This window comes from Anas acuta, chromosome 4, assembly GCF_963932015.1.
Source record: "Anas acuta chromosome 4, bAnaAcu1.1, whole genome shotgun sequence".
Classification (NCBI taxonomy): Eukaryota; Metazoa; Chordata; class Aves; order Anseriformes; family Anatidae; genus Anas; species Anas acuta.
Window position 1 is genome coordinate 60,049,274 of NC_088982.1, and position 21,324 is coordinate 60,070,597.

Consider the following 21,324-nt stretch of genomic DNA (forward strand, 5'->3'; position numbering starts at 1 on the left):
TGTTTTGACTACTGAGACGTGCATCTTTTAGGAAAAATATTGGTAAAAATGCAGGCTATACAAAAGATTTATGGATTATAAGGATGACACAGTCTTGAAAAAGTAATGTAAGAAGTGTAGTTAATCCATGGGAAGGAAAACTCTGGTAGGGCAGCCACCGTGTTAAGAGAACATCCCCTCTTTGAAAGTTACAGGAAAACACAATGACAAAGCAAAATTAAATTGACTTCTGGTGGTCAGATTTGAAATTGCAGAGAATTTGTAAGACTTACAGGAATCCTCAAAAAAAAGTTAGGAAGAATTTTGCATCGCAAGATGAATTGAGATCATGTGATGCAAGAAAGTCAAATATCATGCTGGAGTGTATAAACAAGCCTGAAGATTTGCTTAATTCTACACTGGCAAGGTCCTATCCAAAGCATTTTGCCCAGTTTGGCATAACCATTGTTCAGTAAATAACTGGACAAAATCCAAAGCCATGAGATTGATTAGTTGTTGATGTTGCTGTTCAGCTTGAAGAAAAAAGTATCAAAGGGAATATGATAACAGTCTTGAGGCCTTGAAAATCAGCCTATTGAAAAACAAGGAATCCTCTCTATCTGTAAAAATAAAAGTCTTTTTAATGCAAAAAATAAAAATAAAAAAAAAAAATAGTGAAACACTGGAGTAATTTAGCTGCAGAGAATGTAGAATTTTATCATTTTGTTCCACATAATTATGCCAACAGCTGTTGAGGATGACATGGTTGATCCTGATTTAGTTTTGAACTTAATGATCACAGCAAAGAATAAGCCTTAGAGGAGATCAAATTTTTATTATTATTATTTTTTATCTTCAGTAACAAACCAACTAATAAGAATTCAATAAAATTCCTTCTTTGTAAACTTAGCAGCAGTGTCCTACTCTTTGCAGCTATTACTAGCACACTTCTCACAAGTCTCTGCTTGTTTAAAATAAATCTTCTTTGTGTTAATTTTAAATGTTGCATGTAGTTCTACAATCCACATAGAATCTTTTAATTTTAAATAATTTTAACTGCTTCATATTATTTATTATCTCATTTTAATACATTATGACTAATGTTTTGGGCTTTGCTGAGCTCTTATTTATCAGAGCAAACTAAACGAACCCTACCTCCCACTTGAATTTATTCAGTAATTATAAAAAAAAAAAAAAATTCCTTTCCATTAAAAAACAGGAATATTTTTGTGGGAGAATAATTTAAAGTTGATACATGGGGTGTCCATATTATTTACTAGCAATTTATAGAAAATGTGAAATTAGTAAATTATGTGAGCTTTTACTGTGAAACAGTGAGTGTTGCAGACAATTTAGCAAGGTCATTTAGGTTTCAGTAATGTCTAGAAGATGGCAGTATAACAGTATTCTGCTGTTCTACCTACAATACTCATAGAAGAGTCAGAATTTTGGTTAAAATTTACACTAGAATAATTCTAACGTGTTAGTTTTAATTATGCTCTTTAAGGTTTTTTATATTTAATAAAATATTTGATTGAAAAAATCAAGCTGGGAGTGTACAAAAAAAAAAATCAGTATATGCATTTGCACCCAGCTCTACCCATTTCTCTCTCTACTAATCATTCATGAAGCCTATAAATTACAAAGCACTCATTTTGACTTTTGAATGTATTTTTGTTCAAACTAACTATAATTTCCCTTATTCTATTTTGCAATGTAAAAGAATAGCAAATAATTTAATTAATTTCTTAAGATTTTCCTTGTCGTTAATTATAGCAATACTGATGTCTCTTTGTAAATAGCATAATGGGTTACTCTCAGAGAACTGGGATAGCTCTCCTGCTATAGAAGGAAGGTTATGTGCTCTGCACCAAGGTCCAGCAAGTATTGTTTGTACGGCCAGCACCTACTTTATTGGATTTCCCTGCTGCGTTTCAGCATATGAGACAGAGACGGGCTTTCAGGGACAGGCTAGAAGCTTACCAACTCGAATGTCTGCACCATTTCATCTAGGCTTAACGCTGTTGCTCTGCCTTGTTCCAATGAAGTCCTTCAGCATTCCCATCTCACCCACAAGTCTATTGACTATTTGACAAGTCTATTCAGTCTACCATCTATTATCAGTCTACTGACAGCTTGATTATTTCTGTTACTTACAGCTTTATTTCTTTACCTTGTGAATGCTTTCGTTTTTTAGAAGAGTTGTTGTTAAGATGAGCACAAGTCTTTCAGATAGAATAGAACTTCATTACCTACTACCATTCCTATTCCAAACTATTCTGTCAGCCAAACCAGGTTTTCACAGCAGGCACTGCTCCAGTGGCAAGCCTCCTCCTTATGAGATCTGATCATCAGACAAGCATCTTAAGGTAAGTCTAAACAGTATACTATACATGGTTACAAATAAGTTTTTCCCTTGCTTGAAGTCTAACGGCACCATCCAGCATATATGGTCTTGAGACTGGAAATTGCATTGGTGTAGCCCCTGAAGGGACTTTCCAGATCAGACCAAGCATCTTTCTTGGAGAACACCTTTCAGTTGTTTTAGATCTCAACTGACCAGTTCTGTTAAGGAATTCTTCTCTTTATTCTTTCCTCTTTCTTAGAATTTAATTCCTATATTTGAGAGTTACTTGGTTATTTAGGCCACGATAAGATGAACACAACAGTGACAATAATTTTATAGTCATGGGACTGATCTAAGAACCCCTGACGGCATAGCTTCTTTCTTTAAATGTATGAGTAACGCCAGGCTCAAACAATTTCCTAACAATAGAAGTAATATACTTTTTTAATGTTAATCAGTTCCACTGCAGAAATGTGTGAGTTTTCCATTGTGAAACATGTAAACATAGTGCATTTCTCTAGTTTTTAATTCTTGTTTGAGTAAATAATTCATGATGGTGCTTTGGTCATGATTACTTTGTTGTGACCTTTTAGGATGCAAAATGCAAGCTATTTTGACATGCATTACAAGTATGTTTGTTTCGTTATTGGATGAGTTTAATCCTTGGAATTTAGTTGCCCATGCAAAACCTGTAATTAAAATACCAAGATGTATTTTACCGTACTCATTTTCAAAACATTGTGATCGCAAACATTCTTTTCAGTAAATTAATCCTATAGAATTTTTTTTATTAAAGCAAATATAAAACTTCTCCATCTTTGCAAAACCCCATCAAGTGAAAGGAACCTGGAGCTTGACATCAGTTTAGGGCTTTCCTCTTAATTGTTTAGAAACAAGAATGAGCCTTGAGCAAATGAATTAAATTGACTTCTAAGTTAATCAGAGCTTTGTACTTAGACTGGACTCATCAGTTAACTAGTCTGTATTTCTGCAGGTTTGCTATTTTTTTTTGTTTGTTGGTTTGTTTGTTTGCTTGCTTTTTGTAGCAACTATGAATGACACAGGTTGTTATACATTTTTCTCACTCATGGTATGTCATTTTAATTATCTCACTGATATGAACACATTTACCTTTTCCAGAACTCCATTGTCTATCCTTTGGATTTGAATCTGCAAGCATTCTGACACTGATCCTACAATGCATGTGTAGAATGAATTTTGGTCCTATGAGTTGTACACTGAAGCTAAAAAACAATGAGGAACATTGAAAGACTGGAGTAATAAATAGCTGTTAGGATCTTGGATCATGGCTGAGATTTTATTGAGTCACTTGGTTTTTCCTTCTGCAGTAATTATCATTCCCATTCTTTTTAAATTTATAAATAATTTAAAAAAGACCTCTTCCTATTAAGTATTTAAATTCTTTGCAGATAATTTATCTTTTACTTTTCTGCTGTGCTTATAAATGAATCTAGTAGCATATATTTTATGCTTGACACATTCCTAAAAGGCATTCTCATTCATTTCATTGTCCATCATTTCTAATTTTTATTATTTTTTCCAAAAGTTTTGTCTTTTTAAAATTATAATTTCATATTGTACAATTGTGCATAACACATACACTCATGCACACAAAAATGTCTTCCAGTTCTTCCAGACAGTCTTATTTCTTTACAAATTCCAAAATGTCATTTAGCTCAAGTGGAGACGTTTCCCTTAAGATTTTTCCCATCCTCATTCCAAAAACAATCTGATAGTGTGATAAAAGTGACAGGCAAGTACCATAGCTTACATCGCTTACAGTGTAACTAGAAATAGTGCTCTTTTCATGGCCTTTTTCTGCATCACTTTCTGCAAAGAAAGTGTGTTACGGTTGTCCACGGTCTAGATACAGTACATGTAAAGCTTTCAAAGTACCAAGATACCACATACCAAGACATGAGATGTATCCAAGATCAACAAAGCAAAATACTGGTGGTAGCAGAAGGCTAGATTTACTTGAAAATTTCTTTTCCTAGTTTATGGTCAAAAGCATGAGTTGGAGTTGGTAGTTTCATCTGAAAGTCTTTTCTCATTAAACATCAAAGGGAAACACTTTTTCTTGAAATATTTATTTTCATATCAAGCAAACCAGCTGCATTATTTTTGCTATTTTTATCTTAGTAGAATTACCAAATGATGGACGATTTTTTAAATTTGTTTTTGCACTCACAGTGTGGAGTAGAGAAAACCCAGTAGATAAAGCATACTGTGCAGAAAGAATATTTATCAACGAGTTTGTTTCATGTTTGAGCTGTCAGGATTGTTTTCAGGCTTTTTATAGTTGCAGGTTTTTTTCTTCTCACTTTAATTCTTGGTCTTGCCTACCCAGTTTATATTTAGATTTAGGATGAAAGCTGAAAACCAATTAGAGCTTCTGAACTTAAACCTTTAATGAATTTTTTTTTCTTTATGACAGCTAAACTAGAAGTTTCTCAGAACAATTTCATTATGGAAAAGTATTTATGTGAAAAAATAGCATAGACATTAAGAGGAACTTTTGATACAAAACCTTTGAAAGGAAAAGGGCAGAGTGAGTACCCTGATGAAAAGAAAAAAAAAATCAACAACACTATTTACTGTGCTAAGATGTCTGAAGGGCAGAGTGAGAGTAAAGGACCAGGAAGATTGAATTTAAAGGAAATACGTTTATTTGGAAGATTTAAACATATAAGAACAGAGGTCTTTCCAAATGAGGATCTTATCAGTGAGAGCTGGAAGACTGGATTGCTAATCGTTATAATAATTAATTGAATAAAGCAGAAAAATAACTCTTAGACATGGTCTGAAGAACATGCAAATTAAGAAAGGATTTCTTTTTGTTTCTTAAACTATCTGTAATGTGGTCTTTTGTTCATAGCTGGACATAGGAAATATGTTATTTCTGTAATTTTAACTTAAAAAAAGCTAAAGTAAAAAAAAGTGATTTCAAGACAGCTGTCAAACTGCCTGACATTCTGTTCCATAGACCTGACAGTCCTGGTGGTGCCTGGTGTTCAGTATTCTATTCTGAAAGCACCTGAATATAATGCAGCTTGGTTTCTAAGAGGATATGAGCAACAGGTTTCTCTGGCAGCTGACCACACAGATTTTTAATGCAGAAATTAAGCCCTTCTGTGCTTTTTGCCAGACATTGCTTAGCAGCAAGGCAATTAAAAATGCTTAAGCCTTCTGGTGAATTTATGATAGGTGTATTGCAGAGTGATTTTTGAGTCTCTTTTGACTCACCAACAGTAAAAGAGCAAACACTAGCCTAGGGTTATGCCACAAGAGTCATGACATAGCTTGGCTGTTTTGAGGCTTGCTGGGTAATCTGAATTGTGGTTGTAATCAGATTCCTAATACTGCTCCTTGGTGACTGTTGAGACTAACACTGACAAATTACTCTGTGACAAGGTCAGTCCAATCTTGAATATGGAGTGGTAGACCTAGTAGTAAGTAAAACTTACCATAAACCCTCTTCCCACAGCCTCTGTAAGGTACATAGCGCCTCTCTTGTGGTTCTTGCCTTCAAAACCTGTTGTGTCTTACTTTGAGAAAAGATGTTTATTTTGGCCAGCTTTAGCATAATGTAACATGCTATAATATCTTGCCCTTTACTTGCATAAAGCATGTTGTCTTTCTGGTGACAAATAGAGATCATACATACAAACGTCATTGCAGTTAAGAGGTGAAATACATCTGCATCCATTTTGTTGCTAAATTAACTGCTATGTGAACTTGAAGGTGAGAATATTCCTAAGAGACAAAAGTATTGTTGTGCATTCACCATCTCCCTCATATATACAGAATTTCTTTTTAAAACTGCAGTAAACACATTTACAATTTTGCTCTAGGAATGCCAAGCTATAATGTGCTATTATATATATAACTGAGTACTGTTCTAGAGAGGAACCCAGATAATTAATAAAGTGTGGGGAAAAGAAAAAAAATAAAAATGCAGTTGTAATAGGTGATAATTAAGATAAGTAGTGGCAATATCAAATAGAAACTTCCTAACAACCTTGTGAAGAACTGACGTTATAGCTTCATTTTATTTCTCATATTCTCATATTTGGGAAAACAACAACAACAAAAAACACAAGATGACTTTCAGTAATGGGAGGTACTAACACTTTTGTTTCAATTTGGTTTAACAGGCACAAAATGCGTTATATAAATGCATCTCCATTTCAGCATTACAAAAATATGTGTGAGGTTTATATGATTTCTTCTCATGTTTTATTTTTTTCATGAATCCAAAAATATTTAAAGGCATTTCTACAGTGACTTTTTAAATACATACTATATACTTGTATATGATAGACTTTTTCTGTGTGTGTTAGTGCCCTCTAGAGGGTAAACAAATGTATTTATCTAAATATTTGATTATAATTTATCAATGGCATCCTAATTGCTATACAGTAAAAATGATATAATAGATCTATTTTAAAAATCTCGATAATAGTCCTACTGTTTTGTGGTTTCCCTTTGCATAAATAAAACCCAAGTAAATTGTAAGAATGCAGCAGTAATTATCACATAATCATAACAATTCTTCATTATGCTGCAGCAATGGTAGAGAAAAGAAGCAAAGGCATATTATTGCATGTAAGCTTTCTTTGAAAATGTTCTTCCTCAGCATGTTTTCTATATTCGTCTATCAAATCTCTGTGTGACAATTAGAAAACTGGTGATGTTGTAGTCACACTCACATTATGCAATGTAGATTCCAAAATCTTGAGATTGGGTTTTTGAAACCCCAGTATAGAACATAAAATCTCACTTGTTAGTAGATAGTGCTAATATTTCAGAAAAGCAGAATTATCATGGAAGGTCGAAACACTGAGAAATACAGAAATCTTATAGATACTGGGATAATATCATTTAAGTATTTGACGTTGTGATATCTGCTGCCTTTGAAATTCTGTTTACTTCCGACAGGAAGGCAGACAGGAAATAGAATATGGAATTCACATTCCAGCTTTTAGTATCACTATGTATGAATATCACCTGTCTGTCAGAGCCTACCTTGGCAATTTGTTCTAGGTCCTCAGACAAAAAAGCAGCAGATATTTGTGATCTCACCATAAAGCCTAGATGCAAGGCATAAAGCCTAATTGCAAAGATCTAATTGTCACATGGCAATCCAGGTTTGTGTCCTTTCCCACACAAATAGGCTAAGATGAGTTATCCATGCAGTAAAAATGATCCTTGTATCTGAAAAAGCATTGATTTATGACTTGGGATATTCCATCTGTCAGCTTCACGGGTGTTGATCAGGTTCTTCTCATATATGTATCTTTTCATATTTTCTAAAGAGATTATAGGTATATATTTGACAAAGCCAATAATCAAAATACTAAAAATGTGAAGTGAGTATAGCTCTGTATAGCTCATCTACCTGAAAACAAAGATTGCTTTACGTCTTGAATTTTCTCTGATAGCTATATTCCTTTGAAACATTGAAACTATCTATCTTGAAAATAGGTTTTCCTTCAGGTTAAACTAAGAATTTCAAATTTTCTTTGCAGATCTTAAGAGCTTCCAGAAATAGCATCATTTCTCTCTGCAAACTGAGAGAAGACAGACACCAGACAAAACTTTCTAGTTCAAAAGTTCCATGACAAAATGCCAAAAGTGAAAACAGTCATCGGCACATACACTGACATAATGTACATAATTTTTCTGGAGTAGAAAATGGTGGTAAAACAATCACCTGAAAGGTTATGGTCATTTTTGTACACTTCTTTCATGCAAAGAGATAAAGAGATAAGAAAGGACAGAGGCAGGCAAAGTCTGGGAACACAGAATAAAATCATAAGTTTGATCATATTTTTTCACCCTGTTAAAATTATTGAATATATGAGATGTAATCTTACATATCCTGAAATCAGAAAGAACCAGTGATTACACAAGATAAGAAGAATTACGTTTAAAAAATAAAACAGATGATTCACAGTCCTTGCATGTAAGGATATGTAACTCTAAACATTTGAGGTAAGCTTGCTCCTGTAATAGATAGCATGATATCCAAACAAGCTGAAAATTACATGTTACAAAACAACAAAATTTAGGCTTTGAAGTTCTTAAAAAAATTTCTAATTCTTTATCCAACAGTTGGGAGTTTTGCAGCTAATTTTGAGCGTTTAATAAAATCATAATTATTTTTTATTACAAAATTGGTTATATAATTGCAGATATATGTGCAGTCCTAACATATATTTGTGGTGACTTCAAAATTCATTAAGTGCATCTTAGGCTTGTCTTGAATACCAGATATGGCATGAAGCAGTTACCACTAAAATAGAATCATAGAATCACAGAATCATTAAGAAAAGACCTCCCAGATCATCTGGTCCACCCTACAACCAATATTACCTGCTAAGCGTCAAGTCCAACCTTTCCTTGAACACCCTAAATATCTGTATAAGCATATATAAGCATCAATCAGTTCTAACACTTAAGGGTGACTTAGATGACTTCTGATATATTTAAAGTGAGATTTCCAACCAAGCTTTTCCAATGTAGATATAATTCAGGTGTCTTGAAGATCAAATGTTAAAAGCAAAAGCTTAATTAGGTTGGGAAAATTGGTGTTCTAGTCTCGGTTCAGTATCAGTAGTTAACTAAACCCTAGAGATACCATTTTCTCATTTTTGGCTATAGACAAAATATAAATCATTTCTACTCCTAAGTTAGGGCAACTAATGAGATGTTTAGAAATAACAGAGGAACTCCTGATAAATTCCTCTGAGCTTTGTACTTTTCAAAATCAAACCATTTAATTATGGAATATCATCTATGGAATATCAGCATTCTGTACAAATGCAAGACACTTTACTTGTAGTAAAAAATGATATGAAATGATAAGGTAATTCAGTTAGTCTTGAAGTTAGTCTTCATTTTGTACTTGGGAGATGCAAGTTCATGTCCCATTCTTTCACATCCTAGTTGAGTACCCTGGTTATCAAGCTACTGACTGTTCGATTGTCCTCTCTTTCATTGATTGATTCATTAATTTTTCATCAAGGAAACAGCTATTCTAATTTGTATTTAATTTGAATTTAGTATTTGAATTAAATACTAAATTTATAAATTTATTAATAAAATTTAATTTGAATTAAGTATTCATTATAGTATAAGTCTGGGTTTTCCAAATCCTAGTGTTGTCTTCTAAAACCAAGTGGAAATACAGTCTCCCTTTTTGATTTATTAATTACAAAAATAATACAATTAAAATTCAGTTTTTGAATGTTGACAAGGACATTTTCTATTCTGCTTCCCACTATTGTGAACCCTGAATTATCTACACCATTTTACAAAAAAAAAAAAAAAAAAAAAGAATAATACTATGATAATAGACTAATTAGACAAATTATATGATAATAGACTAATTGACTAATAATAATACAATGATAATAGACTATCATTGATATTTAGGAAAACATGGTTTTTTTTTTAGTAGTTATTTGCTGTGAAATTAAAATGTAAGGTTTAAATCTATTCATTTACATATAGCTTTTGTAGCTTTTCAGGGAGACTATCAATTCAAGCAGAATATTGTTAATCATTTTTATTTTAATATTTTTCTCTGATTTGTACTCTATGGGAAAAAAGTCGATGTCATGAAAATTGTTTTTTAAAACTTGTTATTTGTTTTGGTTTTCAATTATGTTTTTCAGTTTCATTACAGTTTTGAAGAAATACTCAATTTTAATTCACAGCAGTTTTATTTTATAATGACTTCTTTTTATCCAGGAAGTAGTATTTAGAATATTCATATCCAATTATTAATTTAATTATGTTACTCCTATGCTCAGTTCAAATTTATTTATTTTTTTTTCAAATTGATTCACTTTTTCAGCATAGTAAACTATGCAAAACATTGATTTGGGATATTGGACCTATAAGCAAGTAAATGTTTGAGTTAACGAACACATAGGCATAATCCAGTTTTATTTGCTTTGCAACATCTACGTAGGAGGAGTCTTAACTGTACATCACTATTAAACAGTGTATCAAATGTTTGTACTCCTTGCAAGTTACCACGACTTGAGAAGATAAATGTTTGTTTCAATTTTTCAAGCATTTACTGGAGTTTGGATTTGCTTCGATCAAAATTTATTACACTGAAGATACAGAATTTTAATATATCAAGGAAGTCAGTCACATTTCTTACCAAAATGAAAGGCTTAGAACGTCTTTACTCTGGTAATGTTGCCATGTGAAAAATACTCATCAAACATTTGTAATGTTCAAGGTCTTTGAGTAATGAATCTAAATCATTCATTTCAAAAATTACTTTTAAATAATGATTTATCTCTGAAGCCTTCAATGCTCATGTTTTAGTCTACATATAAACAGCTGCATCTAGTCAACTTCCTGCTTGTATTATAATTCCTATGTGGCCATATCAATACCATAAATTCAAATTTTAGCCTTAGACAGTTTTGTTTCTGAGAGACTCTGCAAGACTGAAAACCCAACAACCAGGCCAATTGTGTTTCCACAAAATAACCTAACTTCTTTCATTTTAGTTCTGTATTCCTCCCTAGGAAAAATCCAGTTTCATCATGCTTTTTTTAATACAAGTATCTAGCTAAATTACATTCCCATCTCATCCACCCCTCCTTTTTTTTTTTTTTTTTAAAAAAAAAAAAAAAAAGAAAGAAAGCCTTGAAGAGCTGCACAATTAATGTGTGGTCCAGAAACTGCATTCTAACTCCTTTAGGTCTCTAATCTGCCCAATATAATTTATAATAACTGGGCTTTTAATAAATAAATAAATATTTTCTGTGGTCTTTCTGTGATCATTGATATGTCTAGACAAATGCCTTTGTGTTTGTTTTTTTCAGTCTGGCAGTGGTCAACCTTTCCAAGGTCTTAGTGTTGAACAGTGGCTAGCTAATCCCACAAAGACACTTTTAGCTATGTGCACATGGTGAATTAATTAATTATTAATTTTTAATAGGAATTAAACTCTTAGAATAAAAAGTCTATGTGTTCAAGGTCTCTGCAGTGGTAAAGCAATCTTGATTAATTACTCATATTTCTCTGTGAAACCTTTGGATGCTTTAACTTAATGAATTTACAATGAGTTAAATGGCAAGCCTCAAAAATGATAAAAAAAAAAAAAATATTACAAATTCTTCTTTAAACACTGTAACTCAGAGGACAAATTGGCATTACAGCCTAACACTTGCATAATCGTAATACTTCATTGTATTGTTACTTGACGTTTCTGAAAAGCCTAGGGAAAGATCAAGGCAATAAGATTCAACTGTGCCTGTGATGCTGCAGTGCTACATAATTTGTGCACATCAAAATACTATGCAAATTCATTGTCAGTGCATCTAAGGTGATTTTCTTGCAAGAAGAATGTGAGTGGGATAATGCTAATATATGGTTGATTATTCTCAGCAAAATAATTTACTAGTATTTGATTCTTGGCATATCAACTCTTTAGCTTGTATTCTTTTTGCAATATGCTTGGGTGCTGGTCATTTTATTTCAGTCAGTTATTAAGTCACTAAAAAGTACCAGTGTTGTTCTGTGAGCTAACTCATAAATCAAGAAAGGATCATTTGCTTGTTAGATGTATGTAAATGACAAAATTTTCTCAGTGTGCGCATACGTAAATTAATATAATCCAGTACCAAGTATCAACATTGTATTTCCATTGATTTTATGAAACTCATCATTTCCCAAAGGCTGAATTTCGGTAACCAGTAAATGGAGCAGGAATGAGTAGTTTATATTGGTCTCTGAATTCTGAATATACGTTTATTCTCAGTTTTGGTGGAAATGTGTGACTATTGCTTGGGCTGAAAGGATTACTTTGATCTGCTTTGTGTCAAAAAAGTGTATTTTAGATGTCTGGTGTTTATAAATCTGCTATGCATAAGTAGGTTTCTCTATAAATACACTTCTGGCCTTTTTGCCTGACTGATGTTACTTCCTGAGATTTATCCAGCAAATTATAGAGGCTGTTGTTCTTTGACCAAGACTTTGTCTTCACAGATGCTTCTTCCTTAGTGAAGTCTTTACTTAACTCATTCTTTTCCACTGGAAGCTGGAGGTGGGAGTAATTTTATTCAGTTACACTTTCACTTTTGATTTTACATCCTTTACACGTACTCACTGCCCTTGCTATTTTATTTCTTCTGAAAGGTTCACTTTCTATAGCTATCCATTCTAACTCATGTTCCTTTGAATTCAGTTCCCTGACTACTTCCTTTTGAGCTGTACTTGAAAGGGCTTGAAGGTTCAAGTCTTTTTTTTTTTTTCTTTTTTTTTTTTTTTTTTTTTTTACCTTTGTCTCTGTCTAGAATTCCAGTCATCTCAAAGTAGGTCTTGGTTATGATTCTGTAGGTCAGGAATTACAATTATTTGTCTTATCATCTGTAAAAAAATAAACATTTTAACATTGAAAGTGATTAAACATTTTAACATTGAAAGTGATTAAGTACCTACAGTACGTATCTTTCATTAAAACAAACAAACAAACAAACAAAAAAAAAAAAAAAAAAAAAAAAACCAACATGCTATTCATTTTGAATCCTGATTTTTATTGTTATATATAAAAATATGCACAAAAAAAGTTTTTCTAGCACCATTTCCTAAGCAGTATATAACGTGATCTAACTTCTCATCAAAGCAATATAAAGTTGCTATATAATAAATTAAATAATACCTTCCTGTAGCTTCTCTTCTGTTTTGTATTTTTAAGTAATGCTTAAAAAGCTTACATGTCTCCCATTTTCTATATAGTTTCTTTCCATTTTTCTTGATCCTGTTACTTTACTGCTTGAAACATGTCAGTAAATTCTGTTTGGTTGATATTTCTCACTTTCCTTCCTAAATATGAGAGAATTATATATGCCTGCTTTCCTTCCAGTGTAAAGTAAAAAGGAGATGTTCTTCCTTGTTATTTTTTGATAGCATATTTTTGAGCATAAAGTGTTTAATACAAAAGCAGTTATACCTGCAGTTTTGGGTGTGTGGAGAAAAAAAAAAAAAATACATCTTCAAGTAGCAAAAGAAGCACATCTGGTTTGGTTTAAATTTTATTTAACTATATCAGATTAACTCTACCTGCTTAGATTTTCAATCTTCTTGAACAAGATAATCTTTCTGTCCAAATTTCAATTTTGTAAGGAAGAAAACATCCTCTAATTTTTTAAAGAAATGCTGCTGAAAATAGGAGATGTTAACACTGGCTTAGAACCAGCTGTCATTTATTTTCTATTATTAGTCTTTCCCTAATATTATCTTTGGCACTTCTGATTGATTTAGTGTCTGACCCATCACTATAGTAATGTTTTATGCATCTTTGTATTAATTCTGCTCTTCCAAATATTGCAGCTGTGGTCTTCTCATAAGACTGATATTCTGTGCGGTTTTTTGCATCTTCATATCCCATTTCCACCTTCAAAAATACAAAGAGTCCTTGGACTTGAAAATATTTAAATCTGCTGATTAAAGAGGTGAATGTGATCTGGAGGTACCCGCTGATACACAGTATTCAGGTCCACTGGGATTTTTTGCATGCCATTATGGATGGGGGTAAGATTTCAGTTTGGAGTAACAGAAATTAAGGCTATAGAGGCATGCTGCTCCTATCCCTTAAAGGTATCAGAACTGCAAGGGAACATCAGGTTTTAAAAGCAGATCCTACACAGCACCTCTGTGAATACTTTTAGGTATAAAGATGTGCTGCTTTTTCCTGCCTGTGGTTCTTCGTAACATTTGAATGCCTAACAGCAGAGGTAGACTATTGCTGTCCATACAATGGAAATTGAGTGATATAAATGACTGTTATGTGTTCAGTCTTTGTGTCTGAGAGTTAAGAGAAATACTGATTTTATAGTGTTATTCCCTATGTGTCACTTTCTTGAGTGTTCTATTACTTTAATAAAAAAAACTTGCTGTAATCATATGTATACTATTTTTTTTTATTGTCGTTCTCTTTAAAAAATCATTACATCTAAAAATGAATTGTGTAGAAATTTGCCCTTTTTTTCAAATAATTTCAGTGAATATTTCTCAGAGCCTTAAATCAAAAAGGTTTTTTTTCAATGGAAAGTCTGTCATGTAACTACAAATATGAACTTTTCATATGCAGCTTGGGTCTGGTTATAGAAATTAAAATTCATTAGAGAATAATTTCAGTCTTAGGAAATAGGAACCCATTTTTCTCTGTCTCAGATTTTGAATGCCCAGTAGGTGGTATTCATCCCCAGCACACACACTAAAAAAGTCCAAATAAGTCTCTTTGAAAAGCATTGCTGTCAAAGGGCTGATGGAAGGAGGTTCTGGAACTCTTGGAGATTTAGGCTAGCAACTTCAAGAGGAAGACTGGTATTTCAAAACTTTTGGAAGCTTGAGATCTTGATTTAAGTAATCAAAATGACCATCAGTCAAAATGAGTAGGTACTTTAAAAATGTGTTCTTGTTCTTTTTTTTTTCAAACAAAATTATATTATTTTCCTTATCAGAAAAGCAATCTGTCTGCAGTGTTAAAATGAGTGTTCGGGCAAGACAGCATTGAAAAGTTTGGTTGTATAACTGTTTTCAGATTTTTATGTGAAATTCATGTGAAATTTATGTGAAATTTAGACTACTGATAAGCAGTAGTCTAAAGTCTCAAGTGATCAGTCCAGACTTTGACATAGAAATGCAAGCACAAATATGAAGAAACGCTGATGGGCATTGACAAAGGACTCAATCAGATATTTTATCCTAAAAATGTCAATTTGTGATCATACATTTCAATGTGTTTTTATTTTTCAAAGTAATTGTACTGTATTTTATTTATGTATTTTAGGCACGGAAGGGGCAGTGTTTGGGCACTCTGTGGAGACACCCCATATCAGAGCAGAACCTTCCCAAGACCTCAAGTAGGTGTTGTTCAAAGAATTGTTTTAAAATCAAGTATTCTCAAAGTGAATTAAGTCTTGATTAAAAGCAATGTTGTGGTTTAACCCGGCCGGCAGCAAAACACTACATAGCTGTTCGCTCACCCTTTGCCCTCCCTCTCTGGGATGGGGGAGAGAAACAGGACAGTGGAGCCTATGAGTTGAGATAAAGATAGTTTATTAAGACAGGAAAAAAAATGTTAACAATAATAATAATAACAATAATGATAATAGTACTAATAATAATAATCTGTACAAAACAAGTGATGCACAATGCAATTGCTCACCACTCACTGACTAATGCCAAGCCTAACCCCTAGCACTCTGGCCCTCCTCCCCCCAGCCACCCCTGTATATATATAGGACACCCCTATATATTGTTTAGCATGACGTCAGATGGTATGGAATATCCCCTTTGGCTAGTTTGGGTCACCTGTTCTGGGTCTGTCCCCTCCCAGCTCTTGCTTCATCCCCAGCCTACCAGTTGGCAGGACAGAGTGAGAAGCTGAAACATCCTTGGCTTTGTGTAAGCACTGCTCTGCAACAATTAAAACATCAGCATGTTATCAGCACTCTTCTCATCCTAAGCCAAAACATAGCATTCGACCAGCTACTAGGAAGAATATTAACTCTGTCCTAACTGAAACCAGGACAAGCAAATAGTAGATAACACTGTCTGCCTAATGACTCTTACGTATCCAAACCACTGGTAAACTCCAATTTGTTCTAACTAGACAAAAAAAAAAACTATGAACTTCTATCACACAAAGTGTAAAATACATTACTTCTTGGAAAGACTCACTTCCTGTAGCAGAACACTTTAGAAATATACTTTCACCAGTGTTCAGAATAGGAACATATGGAACATTTTTAGGATTATTTGACTACAGCACTGTTTAATTTCATCTGATGCGGATTTTGTTTTCCTATGAGCTGTTATTGAAAAATATATCTATAAACTTTTTTTTAAGTGGTGTTTCTGGGTTGTTGGATTTTGAATACTCCATGCATCCACTTCAAAATCTCATTATCAAGTGAGTCTACCTTTGCAAATTAAAAAAAAAAAATAAAAATACAGAGTTTGCTGTCCGTATTCACAAAAGTAGAGGAATAAATAAATAGTAAAATATCAAGTCTTAAACTTACTAGATTTTGTAGACCACGAAAGATACAATTTAGAAAAATGTACAGTGAAAGCTTTTTCATGCAGTGCTTGCATGTGCATAAATACTGTAGTCTACATGGATGGATAATGAGTATATATGACTATCACAGAAAATCAAAGGTCTTCTCTTGTGTTTCTCTCACCAGAAGTGTGCTGTACCTGCCTAGCAGTGTTTACAGTGAATCGCTGCACGAAAATATTGGTTAAATGTCCTTCCTAATATTTGCAAAGGTATTTAAGATAATAGACCAGTAAGGATTGTTGCAGAAATCATGTGCAGGAAGTTGTCCATGCAAACAAATTTTCTGAGAGGCCCAAAACTTTGAGGAAGAGGCTGGAACTTGTCTCACTTAAAAGAATGTGAAGACCATTCTTTGCCTAATTATTTCTAATATTTAAATAATGGTATAAAAATGCAAAAGTATGGTAAAACAGATTAGCCTGTGTCTTCAGGATTGACTTCACTTGTGTTAAAATCACCTCTTGTTGCTTGTGCAACTTATATTTTAGACTTTCACCTCTCCTGTCTTTTGGCTTTATTCATTACCTTGATGCCCATTGCTGCTGAATGTTTTCCAGCTTCACAATTCCTTCAGCTCATTTTTCCAAAGTGGACTTAATTAATGAGAATTCTACTGAATCTTCATTCAGCTTTCTGCCTTCTCATTAATAATCAACTCAATAAAAAAATATATATATATTAAAAAAAAAAAAAAAAAAAAAAAAAAGATGAAATGACAAACTTTATGTCTGGTCAAGCAGCATTAGCGTATGTGTAAGTGATTTTATTCTTACTATATTTCGTCTATATTGAATTCTGGAAGTTTTTGTACATAAGTGCTGCTATGTGTTTGGATTTAGTGATGCTCCTTTTTTAAAATTCTTAACTTTTTATCTTTAAAATAGATGACATCTACTGCTAGGGCATAAATTTCTTGGCTTTGGCATGAATCTTTCTAGAAGGTAACCTACAGACATTTTTTGTAACTTTAAAGAACTGTAAATAATAGCAGCTTTCTTTGATTGTTTCTGACCATAAAATGCACTTAGGCACTCAGACCATATATATATCCCTATGAAAATTCTAGTTCTTACTTGAAATGATAAAAAAAAAAAAAAAAAAGTAACTTTTTTTTTTTTAAAGTTCAAGACTTACATTAATTTTACCTCAAAATAGAATGGCTTTTTTGCTAATATTAAATGTGTTATCAGCAAGAAATAATTTACCATTAAATTGATTGCAGAATATGTTGAAACTACTCTGTCATCAACCTAAATATGACGTATCCCAGTGGTCTACCCCTATCACAGAAACAAAAAAATGTCAGGGTCCATCTTCTGGCCTATGACCGAGCTGATACAAGTACATTGATATTTTAAAATTATTTTTTTCTCTAAAACAGAATAGTTGCATCTTAAATACTGAGTGGGAATGGTCTTTGACTCATGTGATCCTCTGAAGGGAGCCTGCAAATTGGGAGAGTCATAACTGATTCTCAATTGATAAAAAACAAATAAATAAACCACCTAGATGATTGAGTTGCAGTGTTCTGGCCCAGGTCCTGCACTGTTTAATATTTTAATATAATCTTAGTCAAAATGTCCAGTATTTAATACTGGCAGTCATAAAGCTCTGTAGAGCTTTTTTTCCCAAATGCAACATTTCCTGAGCTCGGGACTTTTGAAGTTAATGGAGACTTGGGAGAGAAGAATTTGCTGAGCTTTAAAATTATTTTTTTCAGTAGGCACAGATTATTGCAGTTTGATAGAGAGGTGCAGTGCATGAATGCAAATGTATTAGGCTCATGTGAATAGTTGTATACAGGTCAGAAAGACAAAATAATTTGGTTCATTAAAATACAAAAAAAAATCCTTAGTTTTTCATATCAGTGTATGTATTTGCAGTCAAGCAATAAATGAGTATGTTTAAATTATAGCCATTTTTATAAAATAAAATTATTTTTAAATAAGCATTATATAAAATAGTTTATATAATTATATTAATCAGGGAAAAAAAGATGTTGCAAAATAGTCATATATAAAACAATTCACTGCTGAAATTAAAAAGTGGAATTTTGACCACCTTGATTATTAAGAATAAAACTGAAGTATAAAATTTGGACAAAGACACACACAGATTTCATAGTGTTTGAGGTGGAAGTACTGGAATTTTAGGCCAATCTGTTCTGGACAGGGAGCCAGAAAGAAAAAGATTCATATTATCTTCAAATTTTTACAACTCTGCCTCTTCTATCCCTCCTTGTTCTATATCTAGAATTTGAGGTCTTCATACAGAGAACCATTTGAAATATTTTGCATTGAAAATACCTTGAGTAAAAACGAAATCTATGTGCCCAGCCACTTTGGTCATAACTTTCTCCTATCTTACATTTCCAAATAATAACTAGCAAGATTTTGTTTTCAGAAAATGCTTTATAAAATCCTTTTTGAAAGCTGGTAAGCCCTTTTGTTTCAAAACCTAAAACATAATTAAATCTGACTTTCATTAGGTGGGATAAGCAGCATAAGAGAATCATGCCTTAGAATCAAGAAAATGAATTATATCTTAATAATTTAATCTTCATATTTCTCTTGCTAACTTTTCTCATAAGAACACTGTTAGGAAAACTAAACTGTCAATATGATAGGTCCCCAAATATTGGTTTTAGGCTAATACTACATTAAAACATGGTGCAGTAATAGGTAATATCTATGCACAAAAGAGGCAGGCAATAGTTAAATGCTGATGACTTTGCCCTGAATAACCTCCTTAATAAGGGGGTAAATTACTTTGTTGTTGTTCTCTGGGGATAACTGCTAGATCAAATTTAATAGTTTTTCTTCTCTTCTCTGTCAAGCCTCTCATACCATTGACTATCAGCTAATCCTGCAAGCTAATGCTGGGCATAATGAGGTGGAAATTGACGAAGCGGCAAGGAAGCACCCAAGCTACTAGGATCCTGTTTTAGGACAAGAACACAAAAGAACAAGAACATCTGTTTCAGATGCCTGATGATTTTTAAGGGTCCTTTTTTTTTTTTTTTTTTTTCTCTTCCATTTTAGGGGTAGTTTACTAATAGGACAAAGTATCAGTTCTGTAAAAAACAGAAGTCAGAGAATACATCAGAAGGTAATTCTGACAATAAATTGAGAGCAGGCTGAGAGTAACAAAAGAACAGGATCTCTGCTCGTCTATTTTACCTAGAAATCAAATAATAAATCAAACTTTTTCAAAAGAAAAGATGAAGTACTGTGAAAAAGCCAAACTTTATTCCTCTGTTAATTTTAAGGACCTCAGGTTCTAGCTACTTTCTCAGTATTTGTTTTTAATAATTGCTATTTATGTTTTCAGATTTTGTGTTTGGTGTTCAAATAGTTATTTCAGTGTTTGGGCATGTGTATTGTAGAAATATACATTTGCTTATTTGTAAACAGCAGTTGCCTAGCTGTTGAAAAAATACATTTTTTTCCACGTACGTGTTCATACAAAAATAGAGGTGGTTGTAGTACCAATTTAAAAATTTACAGAATATAAACATATATATTTATATGCTTTTATATTTATGTATAAAATCCAAAATATATTGAAATAAAAAGCAAGAAATCAAGTAAGTAAAAGGTTATAATTACTATGCAGACAGAATAGGCTCTTAAACCAGAAGAATAATTTGCTTTAGTGTTCAGTGAGGATGATTATATTTGACACAGGAGAGGGGAAAAGGCTTTAATGGAAACTGGGATATGAAGCAAGAATGTATTGCTGTCATTGTAGATAGCAAAATTCATTGAGTTTCATGTGATTAATATAGGATGCTGGGTAATCTCTGTCCCTTATTTTTGCATGAACTAGACATAAAAATAAGGTCAAGTAGCCAAAATTTATAAAGTTTTCAAATTGGAAAACAGACATTGTGGGACTGATGGATTAGTAAGGGTAGCACTTTTAGTGAAATGGATGGAAAAAATAGGCTAAAAGACTAATCTAGAAGGCTAGACCTTTTAGACTCACTAATATGCAATGCTTTTTAATATCATTTTGAAGGATTGTTTAAAGAGAAGAATTAATAACAGCTTGAAGATAAGTAAAAACTGGGGGGAAATATAAGGTGGGTAGGTTGTGCCAATCCAAAGAAATATTTTTCCCTTGATAAGATATCTTTATGCAAACATAAATTAGGTAAATCATCCTACCACATTCTGAATAAAGGATTTAATATAGTGCCATATCTAATTAGAAATAAAAAGACAAGACAGAGAAGAGCACATTTAAAGAAATTTTAAGTGGTATATAATAGGTATGTATTGTTGAAAGCCTTCCTTCAGCCTGGTGGGAGATTTCAAGGATGGTTTCTTCAGGACTGATCTTATTTCCAAATTTAATTAACTGTCTTTTTGCTAAAAGGAGGTACATAGACAAGCACTGACAAGGAGCACTGACAATCAGAAGATCTTGAGCACTAGGTTAATACAGTGAAACTCAATAGTATGATTTGGAGTATTAGATGCAGTATTAGATAGAAATACCCATTCTACCTCTCACATGCAGGAGATTCTGAAATACCCTTTCAAAGGGAACTAAAATCCTTTATTATCAGCAACTGGATTGTGTTTGCTTTACGATTATGCCATGCCGTGGTTGCAGGGACACACAGGTGGGCTTGGAGCATAGCTGTCTCAGGGCTAACAGTATATATGAGTATAAAATGAGTATAAAATGAGTATATATGAGTATAAAAATAATATGCCATGAATCCTATCTCAAAACCTATATAAAGCTTGGAGCAACAGGAAGCATACACTCAGTGCTGAATTAATAAGTAACAAAGCAACTTTACAGTCTGGAGATCAGCGTGTAGGCAGCTGAGGATTTCCATTTACAGCACAGGTCTGACAGT

The 21,324-nt window shown here is 32.8% G+C and overlaps 1 protein-coding gene across 14 annotated transcripts in view; it reads left to right on the forward strand.

The window, feature by feature from the left end:
• Positions 1-21,324, forward strand: part of SGCZ (sarcoglycan zeta) — a 444,923-nt gene that overhangs the window by 394,538 nt on the left and 29,061 nt on the right. For all 14 annotated transcript variants that reach the window (XR_011096329.1, XR_011096330.1, XR_011096331.1 and 11 more), the window contains one exon: positions 15,174-15,246. Coding sequence is in view for 11 of the 14 variants with exons in the window: in XM_068681532.1 (XP_068537633.1) it covers positions 15,174-15,246 (73 nt within the window). In the remaining 3 variants the exon portion in view is untranslated. The remainder of the gene's footprint in view (positions 1-15,173; positions 15,247-21,324) is intronic.